General features: G+C 35.5%; 3 protein-coding genes across 4 annotated transcripts; 1 reads left to right on the top strand and 2 right to left on the bottom strand.

Moving 5' to 3' along the window:
- Nucleotides 1-909: 909 nt before the first annotated feature.
- On the bottom strand, nt 910-4,806 carry LOC107946218 (benzaldehyde dehydrogenase, mitochondrial). Its single transcript, XM_016880452.2, has 11 exons — nt 4,548-4,806; nt 4,289-4,426; nt 3,314-3,456; nt 3,079-3,232; nt 2,736-2,965; nt 2,466-2,555; nt 2,042-2,215; nt 1,823-1,960; nt 1,518-1,655; nt 1,369-1,430; nt 910-1,275 (listed from the first exon to the last, which is right to left on the bottom strand). Exons 1-11 carry the CDS (start codon nt 4,600-4,602, stop codon nt 1,002-1,004), a joined length of 1,596 nt encoding a protein of 531 aa, XP_016735941.2. The 5' UTR covers nt 4,603-4,806; the 3' UTR covers nt 910-1,001.
- A 1,191-nt stretch (nt 4,807-5,997) lies between these two features.
- On the bottom strand, nt 5,998-9,698 carry LOC107946217 (sec-independent protein translocase protein TATC, chloroplastic). Its single transcript, XM_016880451.2, has 4 exons — nt 9,320-9,698; nt 7,313-7,614; nt 6,537-6,827; nt 5,998-6,372 (listed from the first exon to the last, which is right to left on the bottom strand). Exons 1-4 carry the CDS (start codon nt 9,591-9,593, stop codon nt 6,163-6,165), a joined length of 1,077 nt encoding a protein of 358 aa, XP_016735940.1. The 5' UTR covers nt 9,594-9,698; the 3' UTR covers nt 5,998-6,162.
- Nucleotides 9,699-10,402: 704 nt separating this feature from the next.
- On the top strand, nt 10,403-15,662 carry LOC121203042 (uncharacterized). 2 transcript variants are annotated; one of them, XR_005921717.1, is made up of 8 exons: nt 10,403-10,673; nt 10,986-11,128; nt 11,621-11,670; nt 11,775-12,358; nt 12,577-12,641; nt 13,477-13,557; nt 14,652-14,714; nt 15,456-15,662. XR_005921717.1 is itself a non-coding variant. In XM_041106908.1 (7 exons), exons 1-7 carry the CDS (start codon nt 10,620-10,622, stop codon nt 15,510-15,512), a joined length of 1,032 nt encoding a protein of 343 aa, XP_040962842.1. In that variant the 5' UTR covers nt 10,403-10,619; the 3' UTR covers nt 15,513-15,662. The 2 variants fall into 2 exon arrangements, 1 of the variants encoding a protein (XP_040962842.1); XM_041106908.1 differs by lacking the exon at nt 12,577-12,641.
- The last annotated feature ends 1,151 nt before the right edge of the window (nt 15,663-16,813 follow it).

Raw genomic sequence — 16,813 nt, 5'->3', positions numbered from 1 at the left:
AAAATGAAATAGGTGTCACATGGTATTTGATGTTGACTATGAGACTTTATTTAGATTAGTTTAAAGGAAATTTTGGAGTGGAACCATAGGTTATAACTGGGAAATCCTTTTACATTCTTGTCTATTTTTGATCTTTAATGTAATTTTAGGCTGAACAAAATAATTGCATTCAGGATCCCATTTCAAATGCAAGTCAGGATGGTTGTTTAGCCAATTAGGCAAGGGGATATAAGAAGCGATGGTTTTCAAGGATTCTGGATGTTAAAAGAGAGTTCTTTCAACCTTATCATACAGAAAATGCAGCAAAATTTAGTGTTTGGAAATCCAGGTATCTCCCACCTTCATTCTTTTATATGCCTTGTCATGTGTCAGACTCAGAGCACCTACTATTAAAATTGATAAATTGTTCCTACTCTTTGGTGGGGGCATGACAAGGATCAAAGAAACTTAATATGTGTAGTTGGATGCAATTATGCAAACCATGAGATAGAAGCTGCTTAGGATTTAGGCGACTTGATTGCTTAATGCACCATTTGCATGTTGCTAGCGGAGTATTATCGTAGTCAATACTTTCTGGATATATTCAATCCAAGGGATCGATTTCCTGAATACGGTTAAGTATCTTTAAAAGTATGTAAGAATGGTTTGGAAAGATCGTGGTTTGCTGGAGTGAGCTAAGAACACCAAGTTTCTCCGGATTGATTTGTGTGGAAACATGACTATTCCCTGTTAAAGCTGCATATGGTTTTCTATGGGAATATTGTGTTTTAAAGGGGGAATAAAAATTGCATAAAAAAATAAAGAAGCCTAATTCGAAGCCTTGGGTTGACGACTGGACAAGCTGACAAGAATTATAGTTTTTTTTCCGTCACAATCAACATTTCACCACTCCATTCCATAAATCTATGATAAAATAACAATTCCTCAATCATCTTTATTCCTGCAATATTCACTAATCAACGAAACAGATGTAGCATTGTAAACGATAGCTTGAAGGAATTTTAAATCCATGCAGGGTCCTTCAAGGGAGTGACAACGGCCTTCACTTGCAAGTAATTGCTGAGACAGTGAATACCCTTTTCTCTGCCTTGTCCACTCATCTTGTACCCACCAAATGGGATCGCTGCATCAAACACATCATAGCAGTTTATCCACACTGTTCCCACTTTCAGTGCTCGTGTCAAGGTGTTTGCTGTGTCTATGTCCTGCGTAAACACACCCGCTGCCAGTCCATATGACGTCGTATTTGCCCTCCGAATAACCTCGTTGATGTCCCTGCAGTTAAGGAATGTGTTATTACCATCACCCTCCAATTCCCTTACCATTAACATATGCACCATAATAAGCCAAGGCTGATGATTTGCTCACTTGAATTTCAGGATAGACTGAACTGGACCAAATATCTCATCCTTTGCAATCAACATGTCCTCCTAATAACATCAAATAAAGAGTTCTATTAATGAGCAGTTTATCTACATTATCATGTTTTTCCATTCAAGTTGTGAATGTAATAATACCTTCACGTTGGAGAAAACTGTGGGTTGAATATAGAAGCCCTTGTCCCCTATCCTCTCCCCTCCGGTTTCTAGAGTTGCTCCACTTTCAACACCTGATCTTATGTACCTCATGATCTTTTCAAACTGTTCTGAATCAATCTGGTTCAAGTATGGGTCCGTATATCAGTATAACTAGCTACCATGGAAGATTGGGGGTGCTTGAATATGATTCAGCATTGTTCTATACAATGACTGATTACATGCAGAAACAATTCACTTGGATGAGGTCACAAATTGAAGGCTCTATATGTTGGTGGTTGATTTACCTGAGGACCTTGTTCAATGCCTGCTACAAATGGATCGCCAACACTACGTTTCAATGCACGTGCCTTTGCCTTCTCTAAAAATTCATCATACACACTCTCATGTACGTATGTACGAGAGCCAGCACAGCAACATTGTCCCTACAAAATGGTTTAGAACTATAGTCAATAAAAAGGAACCCAATTTTGAAACTGACTTTGGCACATTTTCTTGAGCATTACTTGATTGAAGAACAAAGCAAAGTGGGCAAGCTCAACCGCCTTGTCGACATCAGCATCCTTGCAAACAATAAAAGGCGATTTTCCTCCGAGCTCCAATGTTATGGGCTTAAGGTTGCTTTTTGCAGCCAACTCAAGGACAATTTTTCCCGTTTCAGTTGATCTAGTGAAAGCAAGCTGTAAATGGTTACCATTGATCTCTTAGGTTCACTATAAGAGTGATGTAATGAAATATATATTTCGTTGACTACTCGTATTGCGTTCAACTGAATCTGACAGAATATATAGAAATTTTAGCACACCAGTTCAATTAAATTTTCTTATTTTGACTAAGCTATGTCTGCCAAGATCTTTAAAGTTACAGGCAGAACAGGGACTGACTAGAGTTAGTGTAGGAGTGACTAGTTGTTTTAATGATGTAAGGTACCTTGTCAACTTGCATATGAGTAGCAAGAGCAGCACCAGCAGTTGGACCAAACCCTGAAACCACATTGAGAACACCTGGAGGAAGTCCAGCCTGTTAAAATATTTCCAAGTGAGATTGAGAATTCAATAATCATGTTATAAAGAAACTGGGTTAACATCCTTAATTATATGATAACAACATTTGCAGACACCTCAAGGTTGTGCCATGGATGAAATCTAAAAGAAAATTATGAGGTACTAAAAACCTCAAGGTGAATAGGAAAAAATCTACCTCGTGAAGTAGCTTGGCAGCATAAAGAGCAGACAATGGTGTCTGCTCAGCTGTCTTAATAACGACAGTATTACCACATGCCAAGGCAGGTCCAACCTTCCAAGCAAACATTAGAAGAGGAAAATTCCACGGAATAATTTGACCAGCAACACCAATTGGTTCATGTATGGTTTGCAGAAGGTGTGGACTATCTGCTGGAACTGTAAGACCATGAATCTTGTCCGCCCAACCTATATAACCCATAGACTACAGTGTCAAACATTGCATAAAAAGCAGACAAGATACTAGTAAATTATACTTGAGATGGAAAATTGCTAAGTGCATTTTCAGTAGTTTTACTGACCAGCATAGTACCGAATAAGACGTGAGATCATGGGTAGTTCAATCTTAGCAGCTTGTTCGTATGGCTTTCCGTTATCCCAAGTCTCAAGTGTTGCAAGTTCTTCAGTATGTTGGTCAATAAGATCAGCAAATCGGAATAATACCCTTGATCTTTCCTGGAATACAATAGCCAAATTTCAAGGGGGTTGAAGATATTTTAATATATATGACAAAGGAAGTAAAAAGTACGAAGTTACATAAGCAGTCATCTTTGGCCAGGGTCCTTCATCAAACGCTTTTCGAGCAGCAGAAACTGCTCGATTTATATCTTCAGCATCACCTTCAGCTACATGAGCAATCACATCTCCTGTCCTGGGGTCATATGTTGGGAAAGTTTTGCCTGTTGGATTGGGAGATTTGGTGAACAACTGCCTCAATAATAACTATCATAACATGCCTACTCGGCACATACATGCACAATTATTAACCTGGTTTTTTAAGTGTACTTTTCAAATCAAATTCTTCTAAGACTTGTGTTTACTTCTCAAACCAAAGCCTCTTATAAGTCCATTTGTTATATTTTAATGAAAACTAAATATTTTTTTGACTAAAAAAAAAAGAAGAGTGTAACAATAACGGTTTTGACAAAATAGGAATTAATTTGAAAATGTTTAAGTCAAAATTTCTTTTCATCCTCCTTAAAGTACATAGGGAAAATTTCTTTTCCACCCTTTCTGCAACTGAAACTATGATTCGGACCTCCCCTCCTTTGGCAATCGTACGACAGAGTAATGTTTTCAGTGGTTCCAAAATGCTTAAAAAGATTAGTTATCAAAATCTGCTGAGGACAAGTACTATTTAACTCCACTCGTTTGATTGTCAACAAACCATGAGACTGATTGAGATGCAACACTTGTAAATCTTGGGAACCGAGGGTCATAAGAGGGGGTTGTGTCTGCCACATGAATGTTGAGGGAAAACATTCAATTGGAGAAGAAGAAGAGTTGAATGGAGAGAGAGAGAGAGAGAGAGAGAGAGGAGGAAGAAGATGAAGGAAATTAATTTTAATTGAACTTTTGCCACGTGTAATAATTCTATTTGTTTATCTTAATCATAAAGTTGCTCCATTTTTAAGAGAGAAAAAAGAGAGTAGTTCATCCTAGTATTGATTTATTTCACCAAGGGGATAAAAACAAACAAGAATGTAAAATGGTAAAAGAAGGAAAGCAGACCTGAAGCAGAATCAACAAAGTTGCCATTAATTAAAAGCTTGGTGTAGTTGACGTTGATAGAAGGAGTGATTGGTTTCTCTAAAGCAGCAGCGGTGGTGTAGCTACAAACCACTGATCTGCCCAATCCACAGATCCTCCCTGTTATCAACATTTCATGATTTCAACAACTACAGCTATGGATAAATACTAGTATCCAGTAAATGGCATATGAAATTGCTTCCATTTGAAAGAAGTGATGAACTCGAATAAAAAAGAATACCTTTAGAGAGGAGAGAACGAGAAAGCAAGGAAGAAATTCGGGAAGCCGCTGCCATGGTCGATACAAATGATGTACAATGGGTAAGGAGATGGCGCAAGGAGGTTTAAGTAAGGGAAGGGTGAGAGAAGAATATTATAGTTTGAGAGGGAGGTGACAGTTGGATCACATTTCTCAGAGTCTCTTGGACATGTATTTGGTGCCACGTTAAGGTCGTAGCTCACATTAATTTCCCAGCTTTAACTAAAATATAAATAAAAAAACTGCAAATCTCCATAAAAGTTGCAATTAGAAAATGTGTTTGAGATCAGCAGGGGCGTGCGTTGAATGATACAGTAGAGTGAAAAAGGTAAAAATCTACATATAGTCCTTGTAATTAAGTGGAAATTTTGAATATAATCCTTAGGGAATAACTAAATATATTTTTTAAGTTGATTATATAAATAAATATCTTGGTTATAAAATGATATTTTATGTTTGGAAACCATTTCAATTAAAAGTTGTGAATGTAGTTGTTCAAAATTTATTTTTCTGTGGAATCCATCATTACTTTTATTAACTTGAGAAACACATTGTCCATAATTTATAACTATATCCTCCCGTGATTCAGTAATGAAACTCAAAAAGAAACATTGGTAGATCACAGTTTTTGGGGGGCCAAAATTGATCTTAATCATTTAATTAATAATAAAAAGAAGTTTTAAACATTTATTATTTTATATGTGAGGAGACACAATCCCGAGTATCAAGAAAAATAAGTAAGAATTAATTGTCAGTATCGGAATAAAACCGTAGGACAAGTGGGTGAGCTTATTTAAATGTTTAGATGTTATTTAATTATTATTAGTTCAAAAGAAAAAGAAGAGTTTATTTCACCAGTTTTAAAAATATCATAAAAAGAATAAAATTAATTGTTTATCCCTTGATCTTCGCTGTTTAATATAGGATAATATGAAGTTCAGATGATTAGATTACAACCTCTATCTGCTCTTCTTTTATTCAAAGCAAAGCTTCCTTTAAATACGTTTGAGGTCTACTCACTCTGAAACATTCTCCTCTTCCCAATTTGGTTCAACCATTCAGCTGAGCCTTTATGTTTTAAAACACCTGCTTTTTAGTTCCAGCCATTGGATGTGCAAGACTCATATATCGCCGTTAGATCAACTGACTATTTGCTTTGACTCATTTCTATATGTTACGCAGTCTTGGTAGTGACCATTGTAGCGGGAATCCCTCCACAAGTGTGACCACCATTGGGCTAGCAATAAACGAAGACAGCAGCTTCGGAACCCCTGGAGCAAGCAGTCTGGAGATATTAATTTTTTGTGAGGATGGGTTGCTTGTTTCTGAAACAGACTAATACTTGACCCACACCATTGCTTGTTTTAATAAGCTACAAACTCCACATGTCACACAATCCTAAATTTGTGGAGAAAATATCAAATACAATCAATGATAAAATAAAAAATATATAATGATACAAATTCGATACAAAGAATTTATTGGCTGATCTTGCAGTCATCGTTATGACTATTTTTTAACAATATACAAAACGAGCATGCTTGCCATGCACTGGCTGCTAGACCAATCCCGACTTAAGTTTTGAATGATGTAGTGATCACCGTCCAGTAAGCTTAACAACCCATGCACCGCCTAAGTAAAGTCCCAAAAGTGGTGCTGCCAGAAGCATCTGTGTAAGAGGATCCGTTGATGGTGTGAGTACAGCTGCTGCAATAACTGCACCAACCACTACATACCTCCAAATGGAAAGCATCTGGTCCCCAGACACAAGACCAAGTTGTCCAAGAAGAAATTGTATGACGGGAACCTGCATGATAAATCACATGCAACCATCTTAGCTTCAAGGTTAACTTCTGCTCTCACCATGAGACAGTATCAGTGTAGGTTCCCCTAAGAGTAGTAGGAAGGGAATATGCAAGGTGGATAATATCTGGTCAAGTGTTACCCCCAATACAAGTAGGAAGGAAATACCTGGAAAGACAAGCCTGTGCTGAACATGAGCACTAGTACAAACTCAAAGTACTGATCAATGGACCACAAAGATTCCACAACCCCTTCCGCGTAAGTAACAAAGAAATTTAAGGCTGCTGGAGTCAGAACCAAGTAGGAGAAAGCAATACCAGCGTAGAAAAGAACTGAGGAGCCCAACACAATAGGCCCCAGAAACCTTCTCTCTGCTCTGGTTAAGCCTGGAAGAACAAAGGCTATGATCTCATACAGAATTACAGGGCTTCCTAAAAGAAGGCCACAATATCCTGACACCTGCAGAATGCCATGAACTAAATCAGTTGTTATGAGTAGTCCGACTTTTTCTTTATTTCTTTCTTTGAACTCAGTCCCTTCTCTTTCCCCCACCTCCCCCATTTTGTCTTTTGTAAGTTTTACGTGCAAGGTAATGACCAACTGGTTTATCTAATCAAAGTTGAAAATATTAATAAAGCAAGCAAGCTGCAGGTTAAAGTTAATCAGGGAGGATAGGATCAAAACTGGAATTGCAATGTCACATTCTTCCACATGTAACACTCTATAGTAATTAATCCAAAACTTTTAAAGCTTTCCTTAATATAAGAGCACATCATTCCAAACGCATCTCCTATGGTGCTGTTTTAGTTCCAAAAATAAATAAACATGAAATAAAACAGAGAGAGAGAAGTTAGTACTCAAGACATGTTAAGGTATTACTATAAACTTTGCAACCAATAACTAGCATTCATAGTGTGAAAACAAAATAAACCATTCAATCTAACCTTTAAAGTTGTGAAGAAAAACTCTCCAGGAGCCAGTTGCAGAAATCGTACACCCTGTGCTTTAACAGGAGCTTCAAGAAACACTATCAGTTCTTTTGAAAATGCAAAGCATCCCAATATAGCAGCTCCAACAGCCAATACAGACACAAATATCCTCTGTCGTAACTCTTCAAGATGATCAAATATGGTCATTTCTTTATCATCTGGGAGGAGATCTTTATCGGGATAAAGAAAATTATAAAGCGAACTTCCTTCATTATTCTGCTCAAATGGTGCTTCTTCCGGTGAGATATTAACCATATCTATATCATAATCAAAGAAGTGATGTCAACATTTTTTTATCGAAAAGTATGAACTTCTATTCAGATCCTGAAAGAACTATCATCAAGAATTAGATAAAGAAAACAATATAATTCCCAAACAATCTAACTGATGCAGCTAATGCCTTTCTAATGATTTGAAATTAAATATGTCAAGAACATGTATCACACTAGAAGAAGGGGAAAACAGTGTTTTGGTAGAATTTGCTAATATTTTTTTGTCCTAAATAAAACTACTAAAGTCCCCACCTCCTCCCCTCTTCTTCTGGTGTGCGTTTGCACAGCCATTCTTTGTTTTCACAAAAACTCTTAATCAGGTAGAAACTAAAACAGAATGGGTACAGCAGATTATGGGAACACAGAAACAAGCTATTTTTCCACAAATGGCAAATATGGCAGGGTCGTCACTCCAAAAATTTCTATCATCTATATTTCTCTTGAAAATAAGATATAAGTTCAAACGAGACAGTCAAAATTTCTTTTTTATCTCATATCATTAACTTTGGAGTTTGCAGCAAGTAGCCATATATTATTGGTTGGGTAAATGCACCCATTATCAACCAGCTTTCTGGTAGTATTTCTTGCTACAGTATCCAATCCAAACCTTGGTTTGTTACTTCCCTGCTTGCAAAATTCACACGCAGGCCTATTGGCTTTAAGCTGTTCCACTAGACCTATATGTGACCAAAGTGTATTAATTGCTGGTATCCCAGATCAGTTATTTGAGATATATAGTGGCCTTGTATTGCCTTACAATCTGTCACCTCACTGCAGTTTGGTTATTAATTGGATGCCTTTAACAAAAAGCTCTATGTGAGTAAAGCATATTCTACAAGAAAGTAAAAAACAGCTGTGCCAGAAATAGTTTAATGAAGCGTAGTATTATAAATTCCCAAGATGTAATCATTCATTTATCCTCTCTGGCATTTAGAATTACTAAAGAATCAAACAAACTACACTCTTATTAATGCCACCTTCTATGCTTCAAATATAAAAAAATGAGGTGGCGTTCTACTGATTTAGTATCATCTTTGGCAGAAGGATTTTATTTAGATTAAAAAAAGAACTTATATAATTGGCATCACCTAAGAAAAGGGTGTGAAAGAAATTCATTTCCTGCAGTATTCTCATGATTGCAACCAAGTTGCTTATAATCCCTACTAGCACGACGAAACTCATGTCCAAGCACATAATTAGTTAACTCTTCCTCTCCCACTAATAGCCCCTATGCTGAAACAAACCGCATCTTTAAAATGTTATACATCAATAATCTAATCCATGAGCATCAGCAGTTAACATTCATCCAAAAGCATGACTTATTTAACAATTTGATGGTGGCCAAACCAAGCATGAGTTATTTAAGAAATTTCCCCTAAAACACCAACCTTCTCTGCCAACATATATTTCCAATAAAATCTCCAATTCATGAATGAACACGCAGTTACACTCCATAACATGATGCCCAATCCCTCTTGCAAATTCCAATTCCATATATATATATATATAGTAAAATATCTAACTTGAGCCCAAACATTCAATTTTATTTAAACAGTAACCAAGCTAAAGTTTCATTTCAGAAAAAGAGAAGAGCAATTCAGCCTTAAAGAAATAAAAACAATAAGGAACAAAGAAACCAGGCTTTAAATTACCAAGAGCAATTAGGAAATTAAAAAAATTAGGTTGATACCAGGCCTATCTTCAGTGGCAGAGGCGCTTCTGGTTTCACTGAAGACTTGTTGCCGATTCTCTTTGACATCATCGTCAACGGCAGCGAAACAAACGGCTGTTCTAAAACCTTTCCCGCGCCGGGAAGCAGCGAATTCCAGCTTCCCTCTCCTTGAATGCCTGAATTTGAGAGAGTTGAACTCGAGCTGGGTCCTGGTTGACTCAACGAGTTTGAAGCAGCATCTGTTGAGCTGCAAATGGGAGATTAGAGCAGCGCTGGTGCTTGCGCTTCCCATCGTCAGATATTTCTTTATGTCTTTTTGGCCAATGCTTTTTCTCCTTAATGGTTGGTTTTTTCTTGTAATTTCTAAATTGCTTCCCCTACCATACGTAATAAATTTTATTTATTTCAATATGTGTCAATATATAAACTATATAAATTAATGAGTAAACTACATCATTAGTCATTAAACTATGGATAAATTTTCATATTGGTCACTTTACTAAAAGAAATTACAATTTAATCATTAAAGTTTTCAAAATTATTTTTGGTCACGATATTTTTTTAATAGTTCTAAATTTTCATACTTTCTATATATAAAATAATAATACTCAATTATTCAAAAATAAAAAAAAAATATTTTTTCTTGTCTTATAAAAGAAAAGTCATATCTAAATAGAAGAGATAAAAATAGAGAATGTCAATTTCTCTTATATGTATTTTTGAAGAATGAGTATTGAATATTTCTATACAGATAATATAGAGAGAAAATTTGGAAAGTTTAAAAATTTTTCCCTCATTTTTCACTTTATTTATTTTGAAATTTTTATTTATTTTAATTTTAATTTTAATTTTTATAGTTTTCTAAATATTTTAAAAGAATTTTAATTTTTTTATTATTTTATATATAATTAGGTTAAATTGATAGAAAGTATAAAAATTAAGGACTAAAATTATTGTTATAGACAGAAAGGACTAAAATTACTATTATAACAACTAAAAGTGTCGCTTAACAGTGGGTGAAAAAAACAATTTCAAAAACTTCTGTGACCAGATTGTAACTTTTTAGTTAAATGACCAAAACAAACACTTACTCATGTTTGATGACTAATGGTGTAATTTACCCTTTAAAGGTGACCACTTACAGATCCCTTACGATCCATGTTTAAAATCTCTCATTGAGGAGTTTTAGGGTTTCTGTTTTTCGACGCTTTACTTTCTTTGAAAAGGCGATGATAAGCATCATTTTCGTTGATCCGTCAGAAGTTATAACCGAAAGAATCGATTAGTCGATTTTTAACTTGTTTAGGGTTTTTTTTTCATGGCAGAAGCTTCGCGGGGCCGTGTTACTATTACTCTCGGCCGTACCGGCCAGGTATTTTTATTGTACTTCATTTTCCTCTTAATAGTTTTTTCTTTCTTTTTCGCTATTTTTGGTGATGTTGCTGAAGTATGTATGGTTGCCGCTGAAATTTAAGAAATTAGCTTGAAATTAGTAGGATTTTATCCTTTGAACATAAATTGTATCCAGTCTGACTTCGAACGATTCAGTTTAGCATAGTAGGTTTCTCCTTGTTATTCATTAAAGTCTTAAGCTTGTTCTTCAAAAAAATAATTGTTGGTGTAGTTCCCCTAATTTTTTGTTGGCTTGTTGTGAGTCTGAACTTGATCGATTATGTTGACGTAGGTGGTGAAGAGGGCTGGCCCTGCATCCGGTGTTGATCTTTCTGATTCTCATCCTGTTTCTGGAAGTAAGCGATCTGTAAGGGATAGGTTAGGAGGCAACGCAGATAGCTCTTCGTTGCATGGAAGTCAGCTAAACAACAAACGGTATGTTTTAAAGAATTTTACTGTCGTTTTCTCAGCATTTCTGAGTCTTGCTTTGCTATGTTGGTGCTTGCGCAATGGTAAGTAATGTTCTGTATATCCTTGTGGAATATAATGGTGCTGCTGTTATCATATCAGATGCAGCTAGCATATTTACTTTAGGTGTTTGTTTAACTGATAAAATGTGTTCTGTTGTATGGGTGGACTTGAGAGTGACTATTAGACATGAATGTGTTTAATTCCTTTTTTCTTCAATAGTATTTGTATAATTCGGAGTTCAGGACTGCATCCTGTTTCCATTTTGACTGTTGGATATGTGTTTGACTAGGATTCTCTAAGAAAAATAAGTGATGCTGCTACATAGGCCGTGAGAAGTAATACGTTGCCCTACCTTTGGCATTTATTTTCTATGTTTGTGAACTTTCAACCCTATTAGTTTATCAATGAAGTTTACTTGTGTTAAAAAGTTATTGAGCTGGTTTGCCTTTTCTACAGACAAAGACGAGATGGTTATACTACAAGTTTGAATGACAATGGCTTGAATGGTAGTGACCTTTTGCCTCTGTGTTGCAACATCTTGTTTTCCTGATTTATGAATTGTTTGTGAGATTATTAACGTCACTTCTTTTGGGAAATTTTTAAAAAAAAGCTGTTCACATTGGTAAAGATGACCTCCGATTTAAACTCATGCAAAAGAATGTGTTTAGACGGGCTCAGAGTGATGAAAACAGGAAGGACATGGACCTTCGTGAAAAGTTGTCAAGAATGGGACAGCCTTACGAGACACATCAAACATCTGAGTCAAGGGAGCGAATACCTGAACCAAGGGAGCAAGTGCTAGAGTCTAGGGAAACTAGCATCTTGGGCAGAATTCCTTCCACAAGAAGTGTGGATGATTTGCCTCGTGTTACCACTTCAAGAAGTTCTTATTCTCCTTGGACTTTAGATCATTTAAGGCAACGATTTCCAGACAGAGTAATGGGTTCTTCTAGGGGTTTATCTCCCCCAAGAAATGCTGAAGAGTTTCAGAGAAGGCAGGTAAATAGGACATATGATGATGTCAGACCAGTTTCATACATGGGAAAAGATGTTATTGATGCTCCAGGGGTGAGTACAACATCTTTTGTTACAAAGTCCAGATTGCCAACCACTTCAGCAAAGCCCATGCCACCGGGCCCCCAAATTCCAAGTCCAATTCCTCCAAGCAGCATTGTACAAAAAAATTCGTACTCTGTATGTGCTATTTGCCATCTACATTTCATGCTACCAGTGAATTGTGCAACTAACAAGTTTTACATCTTTTTTTTTTTTACTATATTCTCTTGTGAACATCTGCTGCTTATGCTTATAAGTTCAGTCTGTTCTTTACTGTAACTCCTGGTGTACTTTGTATGATAATTTATCATGTTCACATTTTTGAAATGGTCAAAATGTTTTAATCTTATTCTTAGAGCCCCATGCTTGGCAGCTCAAGACCCATCCTAAAATATTTCTATTTGAGGTGGATAAGAATATGGTAATGTGTCTGGATCCTTTCATTTTCAGTTGGCTATGGGAAGTACCCTCTATCTTTCTGTTTGTTATCCAAATTGTCTTTTGGAAACTGTAACATTACCTTTTTTAGGTGACATGCATGTTCTTGATCTCATTCTTAGAAGTTTCTGCCAACTGTTGGTAGCTATTTGTGTGGTTACTCTTGGTTCTGAGCAAGTGGCAGTTCTGAACCCTCTTATCTTTCTGTTTGTTTTCCAAATTGTCCTTTGGAAACTGTACCATCGCATTTTTTAGGTGACATGAATGTTCTTGATCTCATTCTTAGAAATTTCTGTTAGCTGTTGGTAGCTATTGGTGTGGACCATGTGGTTGCTTTTGGGTATGAACAAGTAGCAGTTGAGGTTTCTTTCTGATTGTATATAAGATGCCTAAGATAGTGTTCTTACATTTACGAAATTTCCAGTAGTAGGTGCTACATGTTCTTTTCAAACCCCTCTTAACTCTATCCCTTTTAACTACCTCTTCTTTCAATATAAACAAAGAATCTTCTCTAAGGAAGCATTATTTATTTCTTTTCCATTTTCTCATCAAATCTGGATCATAATGTCTGCCCCCTCTCTTCTTCCTCTATGCCACTACCTTTGCTTTCTTCACTGCCTTGATTCTCACAATATTTTTGCTAAACTTCCAACCCCGTTTTATCAAGCGCTCAATGTTGTTTGCTTTACTGGTCATGCATAAAATTGTGTTTTCCTGAGGACTTTTCTTTTAAAATAGTTATACGTGGACCTTGGTTTATAAAGAGCAGTGTTTAGATGAATTTTCTTACCTTTTTGTTTTGGCTGGCTGCCATATAGGGTGCTGAACAACAAACTGTTGAAGGCTTGCTACATTCATTGGGGCTTGGAAAGTATACAATTACCTTCAAGGCAGAAGAAGTAAGTAATCTGGGTCCTTAGATTCCTTTTTCTGAAAGGAAAAAGGTGTTCAGAGATGCTTTGGAAGACTAATCAGCTAAGAACAAAGATGCATTTTCATTTGATATGTTATTTCTTCATAGTAATTTGTTGCTTGTTCTTTGTTCTTTGCTAATTTCTGTATGTCATTAGCATAGTGCAAATGCAAGATCCTAGGATGTTTCTTTCATCTTCACGTAATTGCAGATTTGGTAGCATCCGGGATTTCGCATCAATTTTAACCCTTAAATATATCACTTTCAGGTCATATATTTCTAGCTTGATTCTAGCAGAGGTGGTTATTAATGTAAAGATGTCTTCACATGCTTGTCCAAATAAAAGTGAACATGGAATTTTATAGAAGCAAAGATTAATCTGTATGTTTTATGGCCCAAAACTGGAAATCCAGTGATTAGATCTAGAGACTTTCAGCATGGAGCTTACAAGTTTAAGCTTAGGATGAGGAATGAAGTTTATCAGCTGAAAGATTTACATCTTATTAAGTAACATTCTTTATGAGTTCCTTTTGTATTTAAAAGAAATAAAGGATGATTCATGTTCCCTCATATCCCTCCCCATACCAGATTGACAACCCTCTTCCCAAAATGAAATAGGATATGAAAAACCAGTATTTTATTATACCTTGATAGTAGGCAATTGATGCTTGGATTTTGTGCTGCAGAGATGCAGGAACATATTTTTATTGATTTTACTTTGAATAAAATATCAAAATCTACTTTTACTTGACAAATGTCGGATATGGTTATTCTGCCAACTATGGCTGGTGTTAGTGTTTTAAATGATTGCAAATTTGGTATTGGTGTTAAACTTGTGAATGTCTTATAAAACAATTGTAAGTATCTTCAAGGCGTTTGAGTATTGATGTTTCCAAACAGATTGTACATAGAGAAATTTCCTGTATGGTGTTGCTGCAACTGTTCTATCTTCCAAAATCTGAAGATTTACTTAATAGTTTTAGGTTTCTGAAATATCATGGACAGATGTGATTTTGATTGGTGAATTGCTTTGTTTTTATCTGTAGCTTAGCTGATCTTTAGGTTTGATATTTTACTCAGGTGGATATGACTGCATTGAAGCAGATGGGTGAAAATGACCTTAAAGAGCTAGGAATACCTATGGTAATTTAGCTTCTTTTATGTATTTTTATGTTGTTTATTGTTACTTTTTTGTTCTTTATATTCTTAATTGATGTGCTGAAATTAATAACCGATGCGAATATAGAAAACAGGTTTCTGATGTTGAAATTTCTAGCATGTCTTGTACGTTCTTCATTAATTTCAGAACACATTTTAAGTGATCTTTAGCATAGGCACAGAGCTTTGACTGATTCGAGCACCCAAGTACACATTGCCTAGATATTTTGCTTGAATTTTGCTTACCTGCTGCCTAGGCCAAATTCATTCTAACTGAAGACATTCAGTTTTGTTCTGGCAACATGGTTGCCCAAGAATATAAAGCTTCCTATTAAGTTGATTGGATGGATTGTAGTTGAACATTTTCAGAAAGCACCATGAATCAGCGATTTTCCTTGCTGATAATTTGTAGTTCTACTACCTGCTTAATTGCAGAGGAGCCTGCTAATGATTGCTTTGACTTTGAAACGGCTGCAGTATCCAGGTGCTTACCATGTTACAGATGAGAAGATTTACAATCTGTCTGCTAACAATAAATTTAGGGGATTCAGTAAAATGGGCTGTGATCAGGGTGTCTTCTAGATTCAAACCCATAATCATCATCTTTTTATGTGAATATATTGTTTGGAAACTGTTTGCCGTTCCCTCATACGTGGGTGCAAAATGAAATCTTTAAGTTTACATAATATCCTGAATTGTAACTAATGAAGGTGATTTGATTGGCAGGGCCCTAGGAAGAAGATACTTCTGGCTCTGCTGCCCCGTTCCAAAAGGCAGCCATGATTTTTACTTTAATATATTCAAAGGAAAACCATTGTATCTGTATTTGGAGTGCACATTTTGCAAGGTTGATCAATATATTTGTAACTGGTGGCAAGGAATTTGAGATGCCTAGAAAGTATTCATCGTCAATATCAAAATATTTTTAGCGTCTCTAACATGCTACCTGCCATTAAGTTTTATTACTACTACTTGCGGGTACCCTACCAGTGTTTGATCAAATACAAAATGAATTGTCTTCACTGGAAACAATAATAGAAATGCGGTTCTCAGCAGTGGTAACTCACAGTTTATAGAAGCTTTGTTACCAGAAATGAATTGATTCGTATAATTTCCATCAAGGAATTGCCATCTTAAAAGTGTTTTTCAAATTAGTACGTATAATTTGAATCAATTTAGCAATATAAAGAAAACCCGAGAGAATAAGAGTAAACAATTCACACCAATTAATAAAAGCACGAGCTCATAAGTTGCTTGCAGCTACCAGCATGAATAAACTATATTCTAATTTTGGTGGTGAGACTGAGTTGAGTTGAATGGGAGGTTGGGTGAAGGGTTCACGAACCTGGTTTCCATAGCTTTGCTTTCTCTAATCTTTCAATACCGTGAATTTTGGTAATTTCAGCATGCTTTGATGATTGAGACTGGTTATTGGCCAAAGCTAGAAGTAAGTATCATGTCTTTATCATCAGTTAAGTTAATAAATTATTTCCTCAAAAGCCCTGTCCTTTATCTCAGTTTATTTTGGTCAATATTGCAGTGCTGATAGTGATGGAAATTTTGGAATTCAACTTTGAATCCCAAGTTGTTTAGTTCACTGAATTGTTAGCACATTTGGTTTAAAAATTTTAAAAACAAATTCTAATTGCTTTTGTACTCTTTAATTGATGAAGCATTTAATTAATTAATTTTATATCTAAAAAAAGTATCATTAAATTGAATACAATTTTTTATTGAATATTTAATTAAATCATATTCTTAATTATTTTGATTAGAGTATTTATCGATCAATTTAATTGGACTGACATTTAATTTTTAACTTTGCTCCTACTGCATTGTTTTTGTCTTGTTGAAGTGGTCTATACTGTAGTACTTTTGACTTTATTTATGACAAAATAATCAACATGTTTTGACATTTCTGTACGAACCAAACATAAAAAATCTCAAAAAATCAGGGCCACCTTGTTTTACTGGGTAAGAGCTTAATTGTATCTTTTTCAATGCTTTAATATTCTCACAATTACTTTTAATTGTATCTTTTTCCCTTGTTTTATTCTATTTTGGATGGCATAATTTATACTTAG

The sequence above is a fragment of the Gossypium hirsutum genome, chromosome D12 (assembly GCF_007990345.1).
Source record: "Gossypium hirsutum isolate 1008001.06 chromosome D12, Gossypium_hirsutum_v2.1, whole genome shotgun sequence".
Classification (NCBI taxonomy): Eukaryota; Viridiplantae; Streptophyta; class Magnoliopsida; order Malvales; family Malvaceae; genus Gossypium; species Gossypium hirsutum.
The sequence above is the reverse complement of the archived record's forward strand: the minus strand, read 5'-3'. Positions and strand labels throughout refer to the sequence as shown.

Excerpts from the sequence above, each read along its gene's own strand:
- LOC107946218 (XM_016880452.2), bottom strand. The coding sequence starts at position 4,602 with ATGGCAGCGGCTTCCCGAATTTCTTCCTTGCTTTCTCGTTCTCTCCTC. Across the intron at positions 2,966-3,078 it reads TCTTATTCGGTACTATGCTG|GTTGGGCGGACAAGATTCAT; the intron begins GTCAGTAAAACT and ends TGGGTTATATAG. Across the intron at positions 1,276-1,368 it reads CAGTCTATCCTGAAATTCAA|GGACATCAACGAGGTTATTC; the intron begins GTGAGCAAATCA and ends CCTTAACTGCAG.
- LOC107946217 (XM_016880451.2), bottom strand. The coding sequence starts at position 9,593 with ATGGGAAGCGCAAGCACCAGCGCTGCTCTAATCTCCCATTTGCAGCTC. Across the intron at positions 7,615-9,319 it reads TGCCACTGAAGATAGGCCTG|ATATGGTTAATATCTCACCG; the intron begins GTATCAACCTAA and ends ATTATGATATAG. Across the intron at positions 6,373-6,536 it reads GCACAGGCTTGTCTTTCCAG|GTTCCCGTCATACAATTTCT; the intron begins GTATTTCCTTCC and ends TTTATCATGCAG.
- LOC121203042 (XM_041106908.1), top strand. The coding sequence starts at position 10,620 with ATGGCAGAAGCTTCGCGGGGCCGTGTTACTATTACTCTCGGCCGTACC. Across the intron at positions 11,129-11,620 it reads AGTCAGCTAAACAACAAACG|ACAAAGACGAGATGGTTATA; the intron begins GTATGTTTTAAA and ends CCTTTTCTACAG. Across the intron at positions 12,359-13,476 it reads TACAAAAAAATTCGTACTCT|GGTGCTGAACAACAAACTGT; the intron begins GTATGTGCTATT and ends GCTGCCATATAG.